This window comes from Mustela lutreola, chromosome 3, assembly GCF_030435805.1.
Source record: "Mustela lutreola isolate mMusLut2 chromosome 3, mMusLut2.pri, whole genome shotgun sequence".
Classification (NCBI taxonomy): domain Eukaryota; kingdom Metazoa; phylum Chordata; class Mammalia; order Carnivora; family Mustelidae; genus Mustela; species Mustela lutreola.
Window position 1 is genome coordinate 137,900,717 of NC_081292.1, and position 24,393 is coordinate 137,925,109.

A 24,393-nucleotide genomic window follows, 5' to 3' on the forward strand; every position below is an offset into this window, starting at 1 on the left:
AGTAACCTCTACATCCAATATGGGGTTTGAACTCATGACCCTGTGATCAGGAGTCAGATACTCTGCTGACTGAGCCAGCCAGGTACCCCAGGAAAAATTTCTTAATGTGGCAAAGTTATTTTTATTACCATCTAAAGTTTCTAGCAGATAATAAATATGGCTCTTATGACAAAGTTACTATTGTCCTTCTTGACAGCCATGAACCAAGGAATGTAGACAGCCTACAAAAGCTAGAAAAGGCAAGGAAATGCTTTTCTAGGCTCCCCTAGAGCCTCCAGAGGGAACACAGCCCTGCTGACCTTGATTTTAGGACTTCTGACCTCCTGAACTGTAAGAGAATAAATTTGTGTTGTTTTAAGCCACTGAATTTGTGGTAATTTGTTATAGTAGCAATAGGAAACTAATATACTTGTGTGAGAGTTTCTTTGGAGTATACATGTACGAGTAGAATTGCTGGGTCATAATTAATGCATGTATCAAATTTACTATTGATGACAAACTGTTTTCCCAAGTAGGGTCACACCAGTTACACTCCCTCTAGCCATATGTTTGGTTTAAGTTGCTCCACATTCTTAACACTTGATATTATCAGACTTCTTCATTTCTGCCAATCTGCTGTGTTGAAAGTTGCATCTCATTGCGGTTTTAATTTGTATTTTCCTGATCATTAAAGAGGTCCTTCTCAGCACCCCCCACTCTTTTTTTTTTTTTTTTTTGTAATGGTGATACCATCAAGAATACCTTACCCAAATTATAAAAACAGCAACCTTAAAATCATGCACATTATTTGACTATTTCACAAAGCTTCTTTTCAAAATTATATCAGCTTTCCCAGTTTAAAAAGACTCCTGTATATTTCTTGACAATATTAAACTCCGAAATCAACTTTAGAAAACAGGAAGCTATTTTCTCATTTTGGCTTTAATTTTTTTGTTTTGTTTTGTTTTTAACCAATTTAAAAAATATGGTGGGAAGTGTGTTGGAAGAGGTAGAGAAAAAGGGGTTTACCACTGATGGATTCAATGTATTTGAAAATGTGGAACTAACATAAAGGAAAAACTTCAAGAGCAAAAATACATTATAAATAGCTGCCTCTCAGCAAGATGAACAGATGAGAAGTTTTTATATCAGTTGCTTCTGTGAGAGAGGGGTGTTCCTGAAATATATGTGTTTATAGAATCTTCTTTAGGATAATGTTGGCTATCTTGAATGAGTATGAAATTGTACAAAAATGATATTGAAAGAGCCCAGGTACTTTCCTAAAAGTTTATCCATTCCAACACTTAGATAGCCAGTTTATGAATATATTCAATATTAGCTCCCTCACTCGTAAGTCTACTTGGGAGTCTCCCCAAAACATTAAGTTGCTGTTGTCTTTTGGTGGATTGAAATATTCTGTTTTTATTAAATATGTGTATTAATTCCCCTCCTTGTCCTTTGAAAGCCTTATTTTCATCAAAATCTGTGAGGTTGGACACTTCTTTGATATTTGGATGATGATACTCTTGTAGCACATCACCTATTTCATACAGAAAATATGAACACAGTGATATTGTGTTGTTGGAGCTCATCAAATAAATTCTTATTTCCTTCCTAGAACATGACATCAGATTCTTCCATAATTTCTTCAAGTTTAGCTTCTGATAAACCTTGTTCAACTGGCAGATTATTTGTCTTAGTGTTCTAATCTACCATATAAGGATAGTTCTAGTCTCTGGTAAGAACAAGAGCAACTTTAATAGCATAATACTTTTCTTTTAGTTGAATATCTTTTTTTAACATTTATCCATAAGTAGTTTACAGTTATTGATGATACTATAACGTGTTGGGCATCTTTTCCCTTTGTATTTCCCTAGTGTGATATCAAAGGCGATTATTACCAGAAGCATGGCAGCTCCTCCTTTGACAAGACCATGGTCACAGACAATTTTTTTTCTACCCTTGTAGGGTTCTTCATGAGAACTGGATGTTTCTAGACTTTTGGTATCCTTTTCACAAAGATAGCAGACTTTAAGTTAGTTATTTCTTAACTATTCAGTATTCATCTTAATGGTCTGGATCTTCCTTTGTATCCTTCTCTTCAAGGTAAATATGTCTTGGGTCAATACCACCAGTGCCACCAGCACACAAACTCTGGCATTGAGCCCACTGACATAGCCAGCCAGGGCCTTCATTTGTCTCTTAGCCAGGAAAAGAAGAGACTGATTATAGTGGGCAGTGGGGCACACACATGCTTCACAGTGAACCCTTTGGAGACCAACCTCCTTAATGGTTATATATATTGTAAATAACTTTCCCTATTTTATTGTTTGCTTTTCATTCTTTTTTTTTTAAAAGATTCTATTTATTTATTTTGGTTATTACTATTAAAGTCTAAAATGAGTTACTTATAGACAGCATATCGATGGGTCTAGTGTTTTTATCCATTATGATACCCTATGTCTTTTGATTGGGGCATTTAGTCCATTTACATTCAGGGTAACTGTTGAAGGATAAGAATTTCATTCCATTGTCTTACTGTAAGATGACTGTTACTGTATATTGTCACTGTTCCTTTCTGGTCTATGTTACTTTTAGGCTCTCTCTTTTCTTAGAGGACCTCTTTCAATATTTCCTGTAGGGCTGGTTTGGTGTTTGCAAATTCTTTTGTTGTTGTTTGTCCTGGAAGCTTTTTATGTCTATTTTCAGTGACAGCCTAGCTGGATACAGTATTCTTAGCTGTGTATTTTTCTCATTTAGTGCTCTGAATATATCATGCCAGTCCTTTCTGGCCTGCTAGGTCTCTGTGGCTAGGTCTTCTGCCAGTCTAATATTTATACCATTGTAGGTTACAGACCTCTTGTCCTGAGCACTTTCAGGATTTTCTTTGTCTCTGAGACTTGTAAGTTTTACTCTTAGATAATGGGGTGTTGACCTATTTTCACTGATTTTGAAGGGGGTTCTCTGTGCCTCCTGGATTTTGATGCCTGTTTCCTTCCCCAAATTAGGAAAGTTCTCCTCTATAATTTTCCCCAATATACCTTCTGCCCCCCTCTCTCTTTCTTCTTCTTCTGGGATCCCAATTATTCTAATATTGTTTTGTCTTATGGTATCACTTATCTATTGAATTCTCCCCTTGTGATCCAGTAGTTGTTTTCCTCTCTTTTTCTCAGCTTCTTTATTCTCCATGATTTGGTCTTCTATATCACTAATTCTCTCTTCTGTCTCATTTATCCTAGCAGTTAGAGTCTCCATTTTTTATTGCACCTCATTAATAGCCTTTTTTATTTCAACTTGGTTAGATATTAGTTCTTTAATTTCTCCAGAAAGGGATTCTCTAGTATCTTCTATGCTTTTCTCAAGCCCAGCTAGTATCTTTATAGTTGTCATTCTGAATTATAGTTCTGACATCTTACTAATGTCCATATTGATTAGGTCCCTGGCAGTTGGTACTGCCTCTTGTTCCTTTTTTTTTTTTTTCTTTTTGAGGTGAGTTTTTCCATTTTGCCATTTTGTCTTGAGAAGAATAGATGAATGAGAGAACAAAATGGTGAAAGGTAAAAATGACACCAGCAACACTAAACAAATCAGAAGATACCTGAGATCAGGGTGAAAAGAAAGGAAAAAGAAAGAAAGAAAGATTGAATGAATGAATGAATGAATGAATATGATCAAGCTGGTGAATAGAACAGAGCCACACTAGATTTTGGGTGTAGTTTTGTCTGTTAGAAGAAACTGCCTCCTAAAATTTTGAAGAAATACACACACACACACACACACACACACAAATAAGGGGAAATACAATGAAGGGATGGAATATGACTATAAAGAAGAAAATTTAAAAATATTTTAAAAAAGGAATTGATGAGAAGTTGGTAGAAAAAAGAAAGAAAAAAATTTGTTAAATAAAAGGAAAGAATGTGATCAGGCAGGAGACTAGAACAAAGTCATATGACAAATTTATATTTTGGTCTGTTAGAAGAAACTGTACCCCAAAATTTTAAAGAAAGAAAAAATATATATATACAAAAAATAAGGTTAAATACAATGAAGGGATAGAATATAACTGTAAAAATGAAAATTAGAAAGGATTTTTAAAAAGGAACTGAAAAGATGTTGGTGAAAATAAGAAAGGGGGCACCTGGGTGGCTCAGTGGGTTAAAGCCTCTGCCTTCATCTCAGGTTATGATCCCAATGTCCTGGGATCAAGCCCCGCATTGGGCTCTCTGCTCAGCAGAAAGCCTGCTTGCCTTCCTCTCTCTCTGCCTGCCTCTCTGCCTGCTTGTGATCTCTGTCTGTCAAATAAATAAATAAAATCTTAAAAAAAAAAAAGAAAATAAGAAAGAAGAAAAATTCAAAAAAAGAAAAAAGAAAAAATAATTTTAAAAACGTAACTTCAAAAGATTAAAAAATCATAGGGAAAAAAGTCATGAATTTTATCTGCTATATTCCCCTGGCACTGGAGATTTGCAGTTCTCATTGATGGGTAAACTTGGTCTTGACTGGGTGTTCTTGCTGATCTTCAGGGAGAAGGGCCTGTTGCAGTGAGTCTCAGGTGTCTTTGCTCGATGCAGAATTGCACCACCCTTGCCAGAGGCCAGGCTAAGTAATCTACTCAGGTTTGCTCTCCGTAGCTTTTGTTCCCTCAACGCTTTCCATACGGCTTTGGAGGATGGGAGTGAAAATGGCGGCCTCCCAATCTCCAGCCCTGGAGGAGTTGGAGGAGCAGAGACCTTGGGGTCCCCCTCTTCAGTGTGCCCTCAGAGCAAAGCAGTCAATCACTCCTATCTCTCTGGTCTCAGGCTGCACTGAGCCCACCTGGCCTGTGACTGAGCATTCCTATCTCTGGCACATGGTGCTGGAGTCTCCAAACCCAGTCTATTCCTTTAGCGTACTCCCACGCTGCTCCTCCCAGTGAAGGAAGGGGGTTCTTCCAGGATATGCTACTTGTGGGGTCCCTGCTCGAGAAGCAGTGGTCCAAATGTGCCTTGGATCACAGTTTATGGCAACCCTGAGCTGAGAACCTACTCCTCAGCTGCATCTTTGGAGCCTGCCTCCCTGCTCTGATACCTGGGAGCTCTGCCACACTCAGCAACCCCCTCTTTCTGTAACCCTGAGGGTCTTGAGACCACACTGTCCCAGTGAAGATTCCACCCCCTGCTGGTGTGATGTCCCTTCACAGAGCAGACTTCTAAAAGTTCTGATTTCATTCTCCACTGCTCTCTCACTTGATGGTAAGTGGCTGATGGAGGCTCCCTCCCCTCACAGCCTATCTCCCCAGATGCTGCCTCAGATTCACTTCTCTGCACATCCTACCTTTTAGAAAATGGTCATTTTTCTGTTCATAAAATTGCTGCTATTCTTTTCTTCAATCTCCTGTTGAGTTTGTAGGTGTTCAGAATGGTTTGATAACTACCTAGCTGAATTCCTGGGAACAGACAAAATTTAGGTCCCCTACTCCTCTGACATCTTGCCTGTACTCTTGCTTTTCATTCTTAATGGTGAGTTTAAAGTCTGAATTTTTCTGTGATTTATTAATCTCATTAAATTTTACATTATTTGCTTCTTATTTAAGAAACAAGGTTTTAGAGAAAATATTTGATATTGTCCTTGGCAAATTTTATAACTTGGTATTTTATATCAAGTATTTAATTGCAATTCATTTTTGTGTTGGTGTATAGGAAAGGAATACAACTTCAAATTTTTTTCTGTTTGGTTAAACAATTGACCTTGTGTTATATTGATTAGATCACCTTTTCTCATGACCCGTAATGTCTGCTTTGTCATAAATTCTTTTTCCATATTGTCATGGATTTATTACTAGGCCCTTTATTCTTCCTTTGGACTATTAGTCTGTTCCTGCACTAATATCATACTGTCTTGATTTCCATTGGTTATAGTTAAGTCTTAATATCTGGTAGAGAATCTCCCAACCCCTCCCCACACCTTGCTCTTCAGAAGTATCTTGGCTTTTATTGTCCCTCCTTTCTTTCCTGTAAATTCTGTAATCAGCTTGTTGAGTTTCTGTTAGAATTGTGCTGAACTTAAAGATCAATTTGGAGAGAATTATAACATACTTTATGATATTTAGTCTTCTTAACTGATAATATGACAGATCTTCCTAGTCACTATTCTTTAATGTCTTTCAGTGAAATTTTTAAGCTTTCTCTATAGAACGCTTAACATTTTTTACTTTATTATAGATATTAAAAAATGTCTTTTACTATTTTAAATTGTGTGTTTTAAAAATTTACTTTTTAGCTAATTGTTGTGGATATCTAGAAATGTAATTCACTTTTGTATATTGATTTTGATTCAACATCTCTCTTACTAAATTAAATTCCTACTTAAAATTATTTTTGGCAACATGACATAAATAACTAAAATGTGAATTTTAAGGGAAAGAAAAGTAGTATTTATTAAGTTTCTACTATATGCCAAATAGTTGACACAGGTTATTTCACTTTATCTGCACAACTATTTTATTGCTTATTTCCTCAACAAACATGTATTAGGTAATTCCTGTGTTAAGGTTTTTTTTTTCTTTGAGATTTTCTGCATAAGCAATCATAGCATGTACAAATGATGAACATTTTTGTTTCTTTTCAATCCTTTACCTTTTATTTTTTTCTCTTGCTTTACTGTGTAAGGACTTCTAGTACAATGTAGAATAGGGTTGATGAAAGCAGACATCCTTATCTTGAACTTCAGCTTATAGAGGATGCTTTCAAATTCTCTTTGTTAGGTATGAAGTTTCTCTGGGTCTTCTGAAATGCCCTTAATTGGGTTAAGAAAGTGACTTCCATTCCCAGTTTGCTAAGAAGGTTGTTTCTCTTCTTTTAAATCACAAATGAATATAGAAGGTTACCCGCCCCCCCCCTTTTTTTTTGGCTTCCATTTAGATTTGATTTTTTATTTTTACCTTAAGTTGTTAATATACTGAATTACTTTAATTGAGCTTCTCATGATAAACTAATCCAGAATTCCTAGTAAAAACCAATTTGTTCTTAATAAGTTATCCTGTTTATACATTGTCTGATTTGTTTTATAAAAATGCTTACTTTCAGAGTTTTTGCATCTGTATTCACTCATAAGTGAGATTGGCCTATATTTTTCTTTTCTTATAATATCCCTGTCTGGTTCTGAAATGTGTTATATTACAAATAACTCTTTTTCCATTGTATGGAATAGTTTGTGTAAGATTAGAATTTCCTAATGCTTTTTTGGTATAGTAGAATTTATGGTAGAATTTCCTGGGAATTCATCTGGATCCTGTGTATGTGTGTGTTTGTGTGTGTGTGCGTGTGCACACATGCCTGCACACACACCTAATGGGACTATTTTAAACTACTGATTCAATTTCTTAAAAGCTTTAAAGAGTTGGTTTTGTTAACATGTATGGATCTGTTTATTTTTTTCTAAGTTGTCAAATTTATAGACCCAGAGTTGTTCAAAACATTTTATCTGTTTAATCTCTATAGCAACTATAGTTTTACCCCATTTTATTTAAAAATTTTAATGCCTTTCTGGGGCATCTGGGGGGCTAGGTTGGTTAAGCATCTGCCTTCTGCTCGGGTCGTGATTCCAGCTAAGGTCAGGGATCGAGCCCTGCATCAGACTCCTTTCTCAGCGGGGAGACTGATTCTCCCTCTCCCTCTGCCTGCTGCTCCCACTGCTTGTGCTTTCTTTCTCTTTCTCTGTCAAATAAATTAATAAAATCTTTAAAAAAGTTTTAATATCTTTCTTGTTTTTTCATTTTGATTATATTCTCTAGATTGGTATATTTTATTACTTTTTAGACCTTTATTGACCCTCTTCATTATATGTTCATTTTCTTTTTCATTGACTTCAGCTCTTATTTTTATCATCTTCTCTCATCTTTTTGAGTTTTGTTTGCTATTCTTTTTTTCTAATTCCTTGTGGCTGGATATTCACTTCACTAAGTTGAACTTTTCTTTCTTTTCTAATGTAAGCATTTAAGACTAAAACTTTAAGAATCTTTATAACTCAGGGCGCCTGGGTGGCTCTGTGGGTTGGACCTCTGCCTCCGGCTCAGGTCATGATCTCGGGGTCCTGGGGTCAGGCCCTGCATCGGGCTCTCTGCTTGGTGGAGAGTCTGCTTCCCCCTCTCTCTCTGCCTGCCTCTATGCCTACTTGTGATGTCTCTCTCTTTCTCTCTGTCAAATAAATAAATAAAATTTAAAAAAAAGAATCTTTATAACTCTGTTATACAAAACTGTCCTTGTTTTGATACATAATACTTATAACAGCACCCTGTTATTTTTCTAAATATTTTCTAAAAAGTTTATGATTCCATTTTGGTTTTTCTGAATGATAAGCTGTTCAGCAATGTATATTAAATTTTCAAATGTAGTTTTTCTTTATTTTATTTTTCTAACTAAAGTGCATTGTAGTTAAATGATATATTCTGTATGATACAGTTGTTTGACATATGATTTCAAATTGGCCAGCTTGCTGATCCAGCTCATAGTCAGTTTTCCTAACTGTTTGATGTCCACATGACCAATAGTATGAAGTGTCCTGTGTTTGGGTGAAGGGTGTAGCCAGATGTATCAAATGTTCTTGTATATGTGCATGTTGGTGGGTAGGCTATGGTGGGGGAAACATGCTCATAAGGTGTTCTTTCTTTTTAAGTAAACAGAGGGATTGAGACACTACTAAGTTTTAAAGTTGAACTTCCCATTGATATTAGAAACCTGTTACTACTTCGTCCATGGGAGCATGAAAGAGTCTTATAGATTTGGTAGCCCAGGGTTTTTGTGGAGTTTGCTTCTGTTGTTCCATCCTATGCATACCCTAAACCAGGGAAGAATGGTAGGTGGTTAAATTGCTCATTTTATTAAAGTGAATTGAGATTTATGGAACTGTTATAGAATGGTTCCTGACCTTGTCTAATCTTTCTAATGCGCCAAACCCAGACTGGAAAACTGTGAGGGTTGGCTCTGCCAAGGACTTGATCTATTTTGTAAAAAGGCCATTACGGTGTTCTGCCAGCCAGTCAAGGAAATATCTGGAACAAGGCGGCAGGCAGGGAGACCCGTTTCAGGAGGGGCTAATTCATCCTGTCCAAGGTGGAATAATTTAGACAAGCCTGCCAAAAATCAGTGTGATTCGGTTCTCCAGGATATCTGTCTAGACGGCTCCTACTTACAAGAATTTCTTAGAAAGCATCTTGATGGACAGACCTGTGTCTGTCCAGATTATTTATGAATGATTTGTGTTGGTGGAAACAAACCTCTGATAGACCTAACCACATATCAGCACCTTCAGTTTGATACATGGCTCTTCATCTCATATTAGAGGACTAGAGATTCATGCCCCACTGTTTTGTGATGCACATGACCATATAACTTCTGGGGCGTGTCCAAGAACTCTCAGCACTGCTGTTTACTTGCAGCCAAGCTAGGATGAGCGCCAGGGAAATGGAGAGCCTGGTATAGGACAGGAAAAGAGGACTTCAGGGGCATGGTGACTTATAGAGGGAATGCAGTGAATATGGAACCAACCAGCTCTAGGGAAGTAGTGACATGCGACTTCCAAGACTTCTTCCCAGTGAAAGAGCCTGATCTTTTCTAATGTGAACTTTGAGTGGTTGAACACTCTTGTGGCTGCAAGATTTGTTCTTAATCACTTTCTTTCAAACTTATCATCTACTGGTTTAATAGTTTGTTGAGAATTTTGTTTTGTGAACCAGTGTCAAACTGCTAATTTTTAGTTTCTAATATTTATCATTTTGTTAAATCAGGATGTCTTCTAGCATTATATACACTGTGCCACATATGATGTTGTGATGTTTAGCAATTAAATGTGGAGAAGGTCAGATTCTTAGAGTTGAAAGATCCATCTATATCAGAAAGTTACCCAACTATAGTATCTTGGCAATCCTTTTGTCCTTTGTTCTCTGTGATTTTCAGAAAATATCAAATTCTTTTGACAGTCTGTGTAGCAGTTCAATTAGACTGAATTTTTATGGTAAAAAATTTCATAGCCAGGACAATGATAGCTTAAAAAATAGCAGGGCTATTTAGACTGGTGCTATATCTTGCTAAAAGCCTAGAGAGCACTAGGGCGCCTGGGTGGGAAAGGCCAGGCCCTGACTGATACAGTTGCTAACGAATTAGCTATATTTTGAGACCACTTTTCAGGTTATCTCAATGGCCCACAGTTTGAAAAGTACAAGGAGGTTTCTTTGTATTTTTTTTTTTTAAGATTTTATTTATTTATTTGACAGATAGAGATCACAAGTAGGCAGAGAAGCAGGCAGAGAGAGAAAGGAGGAAGCGGGCTCCCCGCTGAGCAGAAAGCCCGATGTGGGGCTCAATCCAATGACCCTGGGATCATGACCTGAGCCGAAAGCAGAGGCTTTAACCCACTGAGCCACCCAGGTGCCCTGAAAAGTACAAGGAGGTTTCTGCTGGAGGTGGTCTTTGTTAGTTTTATTTATTTATTTATTTATTTATTTGAAGAGAGAGAGAGAGAGAGAGCGAGCAAGTGAGCACAAGTAGGGTAAGAGGCAGAGGGAGAGGAAGAAGTAGTCTCCCCACTGAACAGGGCTGGATTCCAGGACCCCGAGATTATGACCTGAGCCAAAGACAGAAGTTTAACAGATGCCACCCAAGTACTCCCCTTTGTTAGGTTTTAATAAATGGTGAGATCAAGTTTCTAGTGTATCACTGTTCTATTCATACTCCCAACCCAGATCTGGTTTTTCATGCATTACTGTCTTGTCCTTGGCTTTCCCTGTATTCCTGGTTCCTGACTGTTTGGTGCCTGAACCACAACTCCATGCTGATCAAACCTTCTTCATATTTGCAGACTTCTTGACCTTCCTGGTTCTACCTTATAGCCTCACCTCCATGATTCACTGCAGTTCTTGGATGTCTGCTCTGTAATAGGAAGGAAGGTGCCTCTGGCTGACTCTTTGCATAGCTTTCTCTTCAGGTACTGGCCTTTTCTCAGACATTTTAGTTACACACAGTAAAACTTATAGGCCATGGAGTTGTATTTTAATTCTACATACAATATATCTGTAGACTTAAAGTATATTTGTAATAAGGATCTGTGCTCTCTATTAAAGAAGTTTAATAATTCATCACTTTCTTTTGTACCACCTCAACTGCAGTTTTGGTTTCAACTGTGTTGTAGTTTTTCCATTGTCTTGTGTCTTTTGCCTTGAGATATATTTGTATTTGTCATAAGAAAGATAAACAAAAATAGCCATGATGACTATAGTAAGGGCCAAAGAAAAGCGCCAACTAAGAAGGGAAGAATGAAGAAAGAACACCAGCAAACCAAGTTGACTTTAGCAACATAACTAAAACGGATAACCATGCAAGCAACTAGGTAATGACAATGACACTGAATAACGAGTTCAAATGACAATAACAGTGGTTTTGAAACTTCATATTAAATTCTTTTATGGCATAGGTTAACTGCTAATTCAGTTTGGAAGATTTATTTTTTTTTTTTTATTTTTATTTTTTTTTTTTTTAAAGATTTTATTTATTTATTTGACAGAGAGAGATCACAAGTAGACGGAGAGGCAGGCAGAGAGAGAGAGGGAAGCAGGCCCCCTGCTGAGCAGAGAGCCCGATGCGGGACTCGATCCCAGGACCCTGAGATCATGACCTGAGCTGAAGGCAGCGGCTTAACCCACTGAGCCACCCAGGCGCCCAGTTTGGAAGATTTAAATGAAACTATGCTCATTACACATTTACCAAAGAGGGCTGACCTCTATGTATTTGCAAACTGCTCCACCACCCACCATATCACTTAAGGTCCATTAAAAAAAAAGAAGCCTCTAAAACATATGTATTTTGGGTAATATTTTATACTATTCAAATCTAAAGAATTTTTATGAAAGAATTCAGAGAGACAAGATTTTTACTTACTGGAGGGGAATGACATTTTCTGAATACATATTAAGAACAGCAATGAAAATTTTGTACTTTTCTCAGCAAGCATTGACTTAGGAGGCCCAAAGAATTAACTATCTAGTTATTATGTCTTTGTTTTTATGCATTAAAATCTCAAGCCTTACCTCAATTCAGAACAATTAGTTATCCTTGGTATGGAGAAAAGCAGGATAGTACTTTTGTAATCTTTAAAGACAGATCAAAATTTTCAAGAGCTTAGCCTTTTAAGAATTTTCTGGAGAATAAGTCATGTTTATGATAAATCATAAATGTAAAGGAGATGCTTTTATTAATGAGGATCAAATGAGTGTTACTAATTGATATACCAATAAAAGCAATTTCTGTTTAAGCCTCAGACAGTTTGGCAGTCTATCAGTTTGAGTTTCAAGGTTTATTCCTTTTACAGTTCATGTTTCCATTAGCTTCTCTACGCAATTCCATCTGGCAGTTTAAAAAGATGTAGATAAAACATGGGACTGAACTTGTTATCCAAACCTTTCTTTTTTTTTTTTTTTTAAAGCTTTTATTTATTAATTTGACAGAGAGAAATCACAAGTAGATGGAGAGGCAGCCAGAGAGAGAGAGAGAGAGATAGGGAAGCAGGCTCCCTGCTGAGCAGAGAGCCCGATGCGGGACTCGATCCCAGGACCCTGAGATCATGACCTGAGCCAAAGGCAGCGGCTTAACCCACTGAGCCACCCAGGCGCCCTATCCAAACCTTTCTTTGCAGGGGTGAAATAGTAGGGTGCTGGAGAAGGTGTGCAGGCCTGGTAGGTTCAGCCTTGGGGGAAAGTGGATGGAAAACATAACGAAACAGAACAAAGTGAACACATACACTTGTCTTGAAAGCTCTAAAGCAGAGGTTTATAATCTATTCCCCTCAGAGCCCTGGAGGCCTTGGACTTATTAATAAGGGACCTCTAATTCAGTGGTTCTTAACCAAGTCAGATCTCCTATCCAGCCCCTCGTCCCACCTATATGATTTAACTGGTCGGGGTGGGGCTAGGACCACTATCCTAAAGCTAAATGTCCACTAAAGCTCCTCACATGAGTCCAGTGTTCCCAAGGATTGCCAACCACTGTTCTATTCCTATGAATGTATAAGTGTCTGAAGAAAGAAGAAATACCATCTATACACAAATATCTTGTATCACCTTTTCTCTATAATTTATGGAAACAATGACTCAGATACAAATTCATTAAACACAGCACAGAATTAATAGGGCCTTTTTGCATTTACATGTTTCCTCATATGTATGTTCTAAAAACAAGATTACCATCATGTCGACATTCTCAGATTTGAAAAGTCTGATCATTTTGGTTATGAAGAACCCAAATTAGGGTTGAAATTGTTAAAACAATCATCCTTATGGGTTAAATGGTGCTCAAGACCAGTTCTTGGCTTAATCATGAGCACTGGAAAATTTTACTATAAAGTGTTGGGGAGTTAAGCTTTAAATACAGAGAGGATGAAAGAGATCTTATGTGATCCATGCTTGTCATGAATCTGAGACCTGGATAAAATTCTTAGCTCTGGCTCCTGCCTTGGGGAGCCTTGAGTGGTTTCTCAGAGAAGATGAAAAGAAGGGATGGACTCCCTTTTGCTTTGATGCTCCTTTGTGTCTCTAAATTGTGTCTCTTTGGAGCTGGCTGGGATTCTTGAGTGCAGCGAACATAGCTCTTTTCTTAAGGACCTGAAAACTCAGACTACAGAAGTTCATTCTTTCTAAACCCTCAGTGGATCTTATAGGTAAGACCAATTTTCTGGGTGTGCTATGTAGCATCACATTTGACTGAGGAATTTGTAGAATAGGCTGCAGATCCTGAGGAAGAAGTGTACCAAACTACTGTTCTCTATATAGCGGGCAGAGTTCAGTTCCATTGCTAAAAAGTAAAAATTGTTCTTGGCCTTATTACTTTTCTTTTAAATATTAAAAGTCATAGCATCATATGCAAAAATAGGTCTGCACAAAAGGCTGAGAAAATCTCTACACTACTTTTTATAAGAACAGTTATACTTAAAATATTTGAGATAGGAAAAATATTATGACATAAAAATACTTAAAGCAAGAAGAGTCTACCACAATCATGAGAAACTCATTCCAGATTTTAACAACCTTATTAAAGAAGCCCCTACTTTAACTTATTAGAAACCTCATCTGTCATAGATCATTTCTTGTTCTTTTGTCCTAAGGGAGATGAGTAAAAATTGGACATTATTCTCCATGTGGTATTTCATTATAGACCTAGAGGCATCTGTTAGTTTCCTCTTCAAGTTGCTATTTTCAGCAATAAATAGGCCAGTGTTTCTACCTTATTGGTCCTGTTTCCTCCTTACTTGGCCTTCTTTGCTATTGAGTGGGATGAACACCTGAAGACCTCAGGTTAAAAGTTATTGATCTCGGGATGCCTGGGTGGCTCAGTTGGTTAAGCAGCTGCCTTCGGCTCAGGTCATGGTCCCAGTGTCCTGGGATTGAGTACCCACATTGGGCTCCTTGCTCGGTGGGGAGCCTGCTTCTCCCTCTGCCTCTGCCTGCCATTCTCTATGCCTGTGCTCACTCTCTCTTCCTCTCTCTTTCTGACAAATAAATCAAATCTTAAAAAAAAAAAGTTATTGATCTCTTACCTAAACTATCTCTACTTTCCATTCTAAGTACTTTTCCTGAAATTTAAAAAGAAAAAAAAAATATATATATATATTATTTATCTCTCAAACTACTTTGGGGGAAATACCACCGTATGGATGACCTATACTCAACTAAACCTCAAAATGTATACAAGGGAACTCCTATTCCCACCTCTGAATCTGTCCTTTCCTGTGTTTCTCACTCAGTGAGTTACTCTGCCACTTTCCCAGGTACCTGTACCTAACTTTTGGAGTCATTTTTTACACCTTTGCAAACTTTCATCAAATTAATCAGCAAGTCCTACTGATTCTACCACCTGAATATCTTTCAACTCAGTCCATTCCCATCACCCCCACCATCATTAACCACCATCACAGTCCAGAGATGGTCTGTCTCTCACCTAGATCTGTTGCTTCCAATCCATTCTTCACATGTAAGCCAGAGTGGTATTTCTAAAGTGAAGAATCAGTTTTATCATTCCCATCCACTTTCTTAAAACCCTCCAGGGCCCTCCTCTTCCTGTGATAAATTAATAATTCTAAACCAGGTCACTAGGTACCCCTTCATGAGTCTCCAGCCAGCTTTTCCTGTCCCATATCAGACTCTTCATTTGAGAGCTATCTTCAACTTCTTCCAATTCCTCAAACTTAACAGTTTTCTACTGCTTTGCATTTTGGGTACTATTTTCTCTTTCTGAGACACTGATTCTTTGTGTCAGCTTAAACATTTCACTTTCTTTGGAGGATTTTTTCTGACCTTACACTAAATGTGGCCTCCAGCTACATCTTCCAAAATGTCCTATGTTTCCCTTATTACTATACTCATTTGTGGTCATTGGTTGGCAAGAGAAATCTATCTTTTTTTGCTGTCTTCTGTTTTTAAACTTTCCTTCCCTATATCACATCAGAGAAATATGTTTCTTTAATTATTTACCTAGTTTTCTTCTTTTCCTATAATTAATTTATACCTCAGTTTTATGCTCAACTTTCTTAATTTTCTTAAAATTAGGAAATTAGTCTAGAGATTAATAAACATTAAGAAAGTGTACAATTATATCAGCTCTTCTCACCTCCCATTAGATGGCTTCTATCAAATTTTTGAGTTAATTTGTGAGACTCATCCCAGAAATAGTGTAATGAAGACTTGGACAAAGCATATTTTAAGATGAATTACATTTTTTTAAACACTAAAACCTAATGAGATAAATCTTTCAGCACAGCTTTTAAATTGGAAGATTAACACCAAGTATGTCAACATAATTATTTTTTCTCCTTGTGTTAGAAGTTTATCAGATGGATACAGAGAATTGGAGAGGAGATTAGAGGGTTATTAATATTTTTGTGCCCCCAGTCATGCTGAAGCATCTCTATGTCTATTGTTCTCATGGGGCTTTGGATAGTTTGACAATGAATACCCCCACAGTCTTTGTGGCTAGTCTATGCAGAGTTGGACTTAGGTGGATGGGGCCCTTCTCCAGAGACGCATATTATCATAAAGGTAAGAACAGATGGGCCATGTCTACTCCAGAGTGGGTTTTTAAGTCCAGTCTAACACAATCCATCCCATCTGATATGCAACCATTAGAATATGTGTGCTCTCCTCAGTTCTTCCTATCTTAGGCCACTCCCTTTCAGTGAATTTTATTGATCTCACTAGTAACTAATCTCCTTATGATTGAGGACAGTTGTTTTCATATGAGAATCACCTATAAACATTTAAAAAATGGCAATGCCTAATTTCATTGATTCAGTTTAGGATGGAGCCCAGGCTCTGGTCTTTTGAAAATCTTCTCAGGTAATTTTCACACACAGCTTGTGATTGAGGTCACAAGATGCACATCACCTCGCTTAATAAACTGATTCATCAACCTTCTTGTGTTTCTTTATGTAGACTTTCACCTTAATCTGCATCTCCTCCATTCCAGTAAATGGCACTTTAATCCATAGTTTCTCAATTTTTTTTTGTTTAAATTTTTTAATTTAAATTGTAGTTAGTTGACATATAGTATATAGTGTGTAGGAGTATTCTACTCCTGAATATTAGTCTCAGGAGTAGAATTTAGTGATTCGTCACTTGCATATAATACCCAGTGTTCATCACAAGTGCCTTCATTATTACCCATCACTCATTTAGCCCACCCACCACCCATCCCTCCAACAACCCTTAGGTTGTTCTCTATAGTTAAGGGTCTGTCTTATGGTTTGCCTCTCTCTTTTTTCCCCCTGTTAATCTGTTTCATTTATTAAATTCTTAAATTTCTTAAATTTCATTTCTTACATGAGTCACATAGTTTCTCAAATTAAAATGAGAGATATACTCTTCTTTTTCTAGCCCTCCCAACCTCAACTAACCCATCAGGAAGTTCTGTAGATGCAACTTCCAACCTATCTGTCTTACCTTCATTGCCTTTCTCTTAATTCAGACCATCCTCTTGCCTTGCCTGGACCATTGAAGTCTCCTAATTGGTTTCTCATATTCCAAGCCTGTATTATCTTCCACAAAGTTCTTAATTTTTTAAACATGGTTTTAAACTTTTTATTATAAAATATTGAAGCATTTAGAAGGAAATAGGCCCTCTAGGTTTATAAAATCTTCACATTGTATTATATTTGCTTCACAATTGTTCTTTTTTTTCTAAAGAAAGAAAATTGTTGGTAGAGTTGAAACCTCCTCTGTACCCCTCTCTAACACTATTTCCCCTTCCTTCCCAGAGGTAACCACTTAAATAAATTTAGAGTTTATTATTCTCATGTATGTTTTATACTTTTGGTACATATTTGAACCCATACTTGTGTTTAGGATTGTTTTTAAATATTAGTGGTATTATATAGATGGTATCAGATTATAGGTTGTTTATTTTGCTTAACATGTTTTTGATATTTGTTCATGTTAATATAAGTAGCTTTAGTTTACTCATTAAAATTGTTGCATAGTATGATATCAGAACAAGAGATCATAATTTATTTTTCTATTGACCAAAATTGAAATAAATGGTTTTTCACTTCTTTTTCTTTTCATAATTGATGTTGCAGTCAACATTTATGTATTTCTTTTCTGTACATGTGCAAAAGTATTCTAAATATACACTAAGGAATGAAATGTGGAGCCTTAGGTCCTTTCCAACTTTTCTATATTTTGCATAATTGCAGTACAAACTTAAAAAAAATTCCTATGACTAAAAAAAAAACTACTGTGGAGTACCTATGATATGCCAGTAGGAAGCCGGAAACGAAATAAAATCTCTGCTGTTTTAGATCTTACATACTAACAGAGGGAGAACAAGTAAACTAATAAGTGATTTCAGGGAATGCTAATTGCTGGATAATGAGTCATATCATCTTCTGCTTCAAGATCTTCAATGATGTTCCACTGTACTTAGGGTTAATGTTATAACTCCTTTCCAAACCTGTAAGGCTTGCCGCCATCTGGCCCCTGCCTCCCTCCTTTCTCCCTTTGACTCCCTGTGCTTTTGCCACACTGACATTGGAGTTGGGGGAACTTACTAAGTTTTTTCCTTCTTCGGGACCTTCATGGGTATTGTTCTAACTTCCTGGAAACTTCTTCTCAACTTTTTTTGGCTAATCCTTACTCATGATGCAAGCTATAGCTTACTTATCCTGTTTTCAGATAGACCATAGACATAGGTACCTCCTGTTAAGTCTCTCTCATAACACCCTTCTCTTTTCCTAGTATCACTTACTACAGCACATGATTATACATTTATATGTCATCTGCCTCAACTACTAGATTGCAGGTTCTGTGAAGGCAGGGATGATGCCTCTCTTGCTTCCTGCTGTATCTCCTAGCTCACAGCTTGGTGCATAATTGTTCCTCGGTGAATTTTTAAAAAATTAATACAAATTAGTGCTTTTCTGAAAATTTGGTTGCAGGCTCATTTTGAGCAGGAGATTTGGTTAATCTGGGTTTTTATTTCCCTCTCTCCTTCAGGGCTCTTCCCTCCCCTAACTAAGGTTAGGATAGCTTGGATGAGTCCCCAGACCAAAACCAGGTCTTAGTATGGAGTTAAGGGCTCCTGTCCTTGTGGTACTGAAGATAACAAAGATGATAAATAGAGAGATAACTCATCAGAAGGCCAACAGTGTTTGGTTTTGAGGCGTCACCTGTCCACAGTCAGCCTCCCTCGACTCTTAGATGAAATTCATAGCTCTAGATGGTAGTAGACAATGGGCCTTCATTGCTTTTTAAGTATCTTGTCAGAAAGAATATTGAAGTCCTTGGGAGAAGCTTCACTCCACTCAGTCCCTCGCTTGAAGCAGTGAGCCAGAATCTAGTTAATCATCTTCCTTGGAGCATTTTTAGTCCCTGTTAGCTTTTCTTTTCTTTTTTTAAGATTTGATTTATTTACTTGAATCAGAGTGAGAGAGAGCACAAGTTGGCAAGGAAGTAGACAGAGGGAGAGGGAGAAGCAGGGTCCCTGCTGGGCAAAGAGCCTCTGTTACCTTTTTCAAGAGCCAGTTTCTTTTCTCTCTCTCTCTTTCCTTTCTTCCTCCCTCCTTTCTTTCTCTTTCTTACCATATGAAAGTATTATGACATTTCACACCAAAATACTGTAACATGTATATTCTAAAAAAAGAACATTCTCCTACTTAATTACAATACCACTATCACACCTATGAAAGTTTATGTTGATAGAACAATACTACTGAATATAATGTCCTTGTTCAACTTTCTCTATTTGTCACCCCTCCACACCCAGAAATTCCACAATAATTTTCAGTGAAGGATCACACATTTTATTTAGATTTCAGGTCTCTTAAGTCTTCTCTAAACCAGCACAGCTCCCATGGCCCTATTTTATTTTTATATTAAAAAGTATTGTCTTTCACGATATTGATCTTTTTGAAAAGATTTTATTTATTCGTTTGAGAGAGAGAGAGGCAGAGAGAGCACAAGCAGGGGGAGAGGCAGAGGGAGAGGGAGAAGCAGATTCCCCGCTGAGCTGGGAGCCCAGTGTGGGACTGGATCCCCGGAGACTGGAGATCGTGACCTGAGCCGAAAGCAGATACTTAACCATCTGAGCCACTCAGGCATCCCCAATACTGATATTTTTGAAGAGTTCAAGTCAGGCTTCTGATAGAATGACCAATAATCTGCATTTTTCTTAGTTTTCTTTTCCTGAATGGTCAGATACATGTTACACATTTGACAAGAACACTCCATGTTTTTGATGATGTCCTCATCACATTGCATTCCATCAGGAGGCATATGATATTATTTTGGCTCATGAGTGGTAATGTTAAGTTTGATTACTTGTTTAACGTTGTGTCTACCCTGTGTCTTTACTATAAAGACATCATTTTCTCTTTGAATTTAAGAAGGAGTCATTGGAGTGGTACCCTGAGACTTTGTGAATATTCTTTTTAATAATATTTCCACATAACCACCATATAACCACATTCTACACAGTGGTATTAGCATCCATTGGTGATCCTTGCCTGTGTATATTATTATATTGGTAGTTGTGAAATAAATAATATATAATTTACCATTCCTTCTACATTTTTAAAGCTGACATTCTATAAAGAAGACTTCTCTCTCCTCCCTCTTATGACACTGTTTTTTTGTTTTTGTTTTTGTTTTTTTAATAGTATCTTTTCTCATAGGACATTTTGACCAGAAGTAAAGCGGTGCTTTTCTGCATATTTTTTCATAGTACTTAATATGAATTTATGGTCTTTTTCTTTTATGATACTTCATAATCAGTTGTCTATGTGAAATAACAGATTTGAGTAAATAGCATAGAGTGGAGTTCCACTAAAAACACTTGCCGCTGGGAGGCACCTGGGTGGCCCAGTTGGGTAAACAACCAACTCTTGATTTTGTCTCAGGTCATAATCTCAGAGTCCTGAGATTGAGACCCGTGTTGTGCTCTGTGATGGTCCCCATGATGTGCATGGAGCCTACTTAAGATTTTCTCTCTCTCTCCCTCTGCCTCTCCCCTGCTCTCAAGTGTGTGTACCCTCTCTCTCTCAAAAAAAAAAAAAAAAAATCCAAAAAACAAACACTTGCCTCTTCTCTAACTTTGAGGGTTTAAAGTTTTTTTCATCATTGACCATGTTTAACAACTATGGTAGTGATTTATTTTCATTTATGTTCCTTTGGTGACTTCAACATGAAATCAAATCTGGTATTATTATTAAGAATTCTTTGGGTAAAATTCCTGGTGATAAAACATCATACACAGAAATACACTTCTCTCTCCTTCTGCCTGACAACAACACACATGCATTTAATGCACTCTCTGTCTTATTTTTAGGATCGAAGATTCAATGATGAAATTGACAAGCTAACTGGATACAAGACAAAGTCACTATTGTGCATGCCTATCCGAAGCAGTGATGGTGAGATTATTGGTGTGGCCCAAGCAATAAACAAGATTCCTGAAGGTGCTCCATTTACTGAAGATGATGAAAAAGTAAGTTTTCATGCCTTTTGTGACTTGTATGCTCCTTGATCACTGATTGCTCTTTTCCCTGAAAAGGACAAAACTTGTGTGAATCGTTGTTAGATTAACCTATTCATGGATCAAAGAGCTTTTCTCATGTTACACAAAATGTAATAGAAATTTTGGATATTTCATAGAATGTGGTAAAATTGAAAATAATTACTTCATCTTTTTCTTAGTTTACTTTTCATTGCAAGCCTCAGTAGTATTCTTTCCTAGGTCTTTATCTTCCTTATAAGCAAGCTTTTTAATTGAGGATCACACCACCACCACACATGGCCCAAGGGAAGATAGGGAATTAGGAAGATGATTGTGTTTCAGAAACTCAACACTTGCTCTTGTGTTTTCATAACTACTATGAAGAATTGTTTTCTCAGTTCTTTATAAAAATCTCAATAAAATGAATGTTATTTAATCATTATTCTAAATTACTAATTAAAAAAACATTATTTTTTATCCCCAAAGAACAGTTGACTTTAGTAGAAGTGATGTATTTTTTTCTGAAATTTTAAGTTCTTTCACCACAGTTTATTCACCAGCTCGTATTAAAAGAGAGACTCTTCAAAAAGCTGGGGTTCTTTCTGCTTTGAAGCTCTTACCTTCATATTGCATAAAATCTGGTAGGATATTTATGAAATTTGTGTAAAAGCAAATCTCAAATTAGTTTGTTTGATGACTGCCATATACCTATTTGATTAAAAAAGACACTTTATAATGTAACCTTCTGGATGTAAGCTTGCTATTTGCTAGTGCTAATTACTAATGCATTAAATGAATGCAAATGTTCTGGTACAAAAGGTTAGAGTAAAATATGATTATAAGGAGACAAGATTTTTAAGTGAAGAGAGTCCTTTACTGAGGTCATACCTGTAGTTAAACTTGAGTATCCCAAATCCCGGAAAAGGTTTATAAACCTTTGCAGTTTATGTCTTGAAAGAAAGACTTCTTTCAAGTAAGAGAAGATGTGTGGCATAGTGGCTGCATATAGGCACAGCAACAACAAATTCCTTCTTTGCCATAGCCTGTTGCTTAGCAAGTTGCTTAGCTGTTCTGTGCTCCAATTTCCTCCTCTTGGAAGAGAGATGATAATAATAATAACTGTAGTAGTAAGCATCTCATGAGTCTATGGGGGAGAGCTTGATAGGACCTCAGACAATGTCTCACCAATTCAGTGAAAAACTACAGTGTGAAGACACTTGTGTTGGGGCTGTAGGAAGCACAAAGATAAATCCCAAATGTGTTATGTTATCCTGGCGCTGAACAAGGCAGAAGGCAAGATCATCAATAAGATGACCCAGAACATGCTATGAATGCCTGGGAAAGGGAAAGTTTATCACCTGAAGAACTTGAAGAGGCTTCTAGGAACAGGCAGCATTTGCTCTGATCTTTCAAGAAAGCCTAGGCTTCCATAAGACAGAGTCAGGTGAAGGTGAGGGTGTTTAGGGATGTATACAATGGAGGCTGCCTCATTCACTCTGCAAATGCTTCCATGGAATGTACTGATAAAGCAAAAATGTTATTTTGTACCAAATGTGAGAGTCTTATAATAATGTGCCTTTTATAAGGATTCAGATAATAGGATTCAAGTTTTATGTTTTTCCAAACACATAACCACCTGCCCACATTTCCCAAATAGTTTAGTTGATGGATGGTAGTTCTGTCTTTACTCTGCCTCCTTCATTTGAAAGGATCCTGTTATATATTTAATTCTCATCTCTGATTGTGCTTATGTTAGATTTGTTTTCTGGACTTCTCTTAGTGGTTGTTTACTTATGGCCTAGGGCTTCATGGGCTCTGAATGATTTTCTGCACCTGGCTTTGACTTAAAAAGCTCTACTGAGAATGAGGGCTGGGATGGAGGTCCGGCCCCACTGTGGATAAATGGGCCTGGTTTGGGTGAGACACTTAATCTTGTGATTCTCTGTTTTTTCCCCATCAACTATACTATTCACCATTTACAGCATGAGAATTAAATATGATCATAAATTATAAATATTTTATAAAATATAAGATACTAGGTAAATATAAACCATAAATTTTTATTTTTAAATTACCATTTTCCCAAGAGATTTAAATGTTCTTCTATATTTGTCACTTATCCTCAGGCAACTTATTTCTTAGATTCAACATTGTTTGAGTATCACATTTCCTCCATGTGTTATATTTTTTCTCATTTGCAATTATCCCATGTGCCCACAATAGCATTTTATTCTTCAGCCTCTACAATTCCCTCACCTGATTTAAAAACCCTACTCTAGTCTTACTTCTTGGATGAAGTCTTACCAGTTCAGGCAAGTTGATTATGTTCATGCAGGTGAGACTAGATGGAGAGTATTTTACCTCAACTTCTATATCTGGTTATTGTTCTTTCCTGCAAGGATTCTATATATTATAGACAAAACAGAAGTGGTGAAGAAGAAAAGCAGAAAACAAAATCTAGAAATGATTACTAGGAAAGAACAAGATCTAGAAACTTCTTTCAAATAAGAGAAGATGTTGTGGCATAATGGCTGCAAAGAGGTCATAGCAACAGTCTAGTCTGGTTGAAAATCCATCTCTGCCATAGCCTTGGTGAACTTGGGCAAGTTGCTTAGCTGTTCTGTGCTCCAATTTCCTCCTCTTGGAAGAGAGATGATAGTAGTAATACTTATCTCATGAGCTATAGGGGGGATTATATGAAAGAATACAGGGAGAGAACTTGGAAGAACGCCTAGCACATAGTAAGTCCTCTTAAAAATTAGCTCTCACTGATAGTACATCAATACATGCCAGATACAGTCTGGTCTCAGTTCAAAAACTAGCTCTATATAAGTGGTCTATGTCTATACATTTTTATTAAGGATAGCCTATATACCAGTTCCACTATTGGAGTTACAACAATGAAATGAGGCATATGCGTCTTTATAAATTTACATTTCTCTCATGTGATTGTTAATGCACAGAGTATTTTACTTGGCACAAGGAAAAAAGAAAAGTCTCAGCATAAGACTATGCTTATGCTAATTTGAATTCTACTTTTTAGAGTTATTTCTTACATATATGTCCACATGTGAATGTAGTCTACATTTGCCATTATTAGAGATTATGAAGTTTTTTTTTTTTCTTTTTCTACATAACCTTGTTTGCTTAGTCACTGTCCTATTACTGGAAATTAGGGTTATTTCCAGTTTTTCACTAATTCAAAATAGCCCCTGAATGAACATCTTGAACAAATTACCTTTTTCTTTTGTGTTATTTCCTTGGGGTATATTCCAAAGACTGAAATTACTGAGTCAAAGGGCAAGAAAAGTTTTATAGCTCTCATTCCAAGATACAGATAGCTTTTGGGAATACTAAACCTATTTACAATAGTAGTAGCTTGCTTATACCTCTTTTTTTGCAGAGC

General features: G+C 36.8%; 1 protein-coding gene and 1 pseudogene across 1 annotated transcript in view; one reads left to right on the top strand and one right to left on the bottom strand.

The window, feature by feature from the left end:
- The window catches only part of LOC131827925 (dual 3',5'-cyclic-AMP and -GMP phosphodiesterase 11A-like), a 59,199-nt gene that overhangs the window by 33,034 nt on the left and 1,772 nt on the right, over positions 1 to 24,393 (top strand). The window contains exon 2 of the mRNA XM_059168870.1: positions 20,820 to 20,978. Coding sequence (XP_059024853.1) covers positions 20,820 to 20,978 — 159 coding nt within the window. The remainder of the gene's footprint in view (positions 1 to 20,819; positions 20,979 to 24,393) is intronic.
- LOC131827709 (cytosolic 5'-nucleotidase 3A-like) lies at positions 1,172 to 20,619 on the bottom strand (annotated as a pseudogene).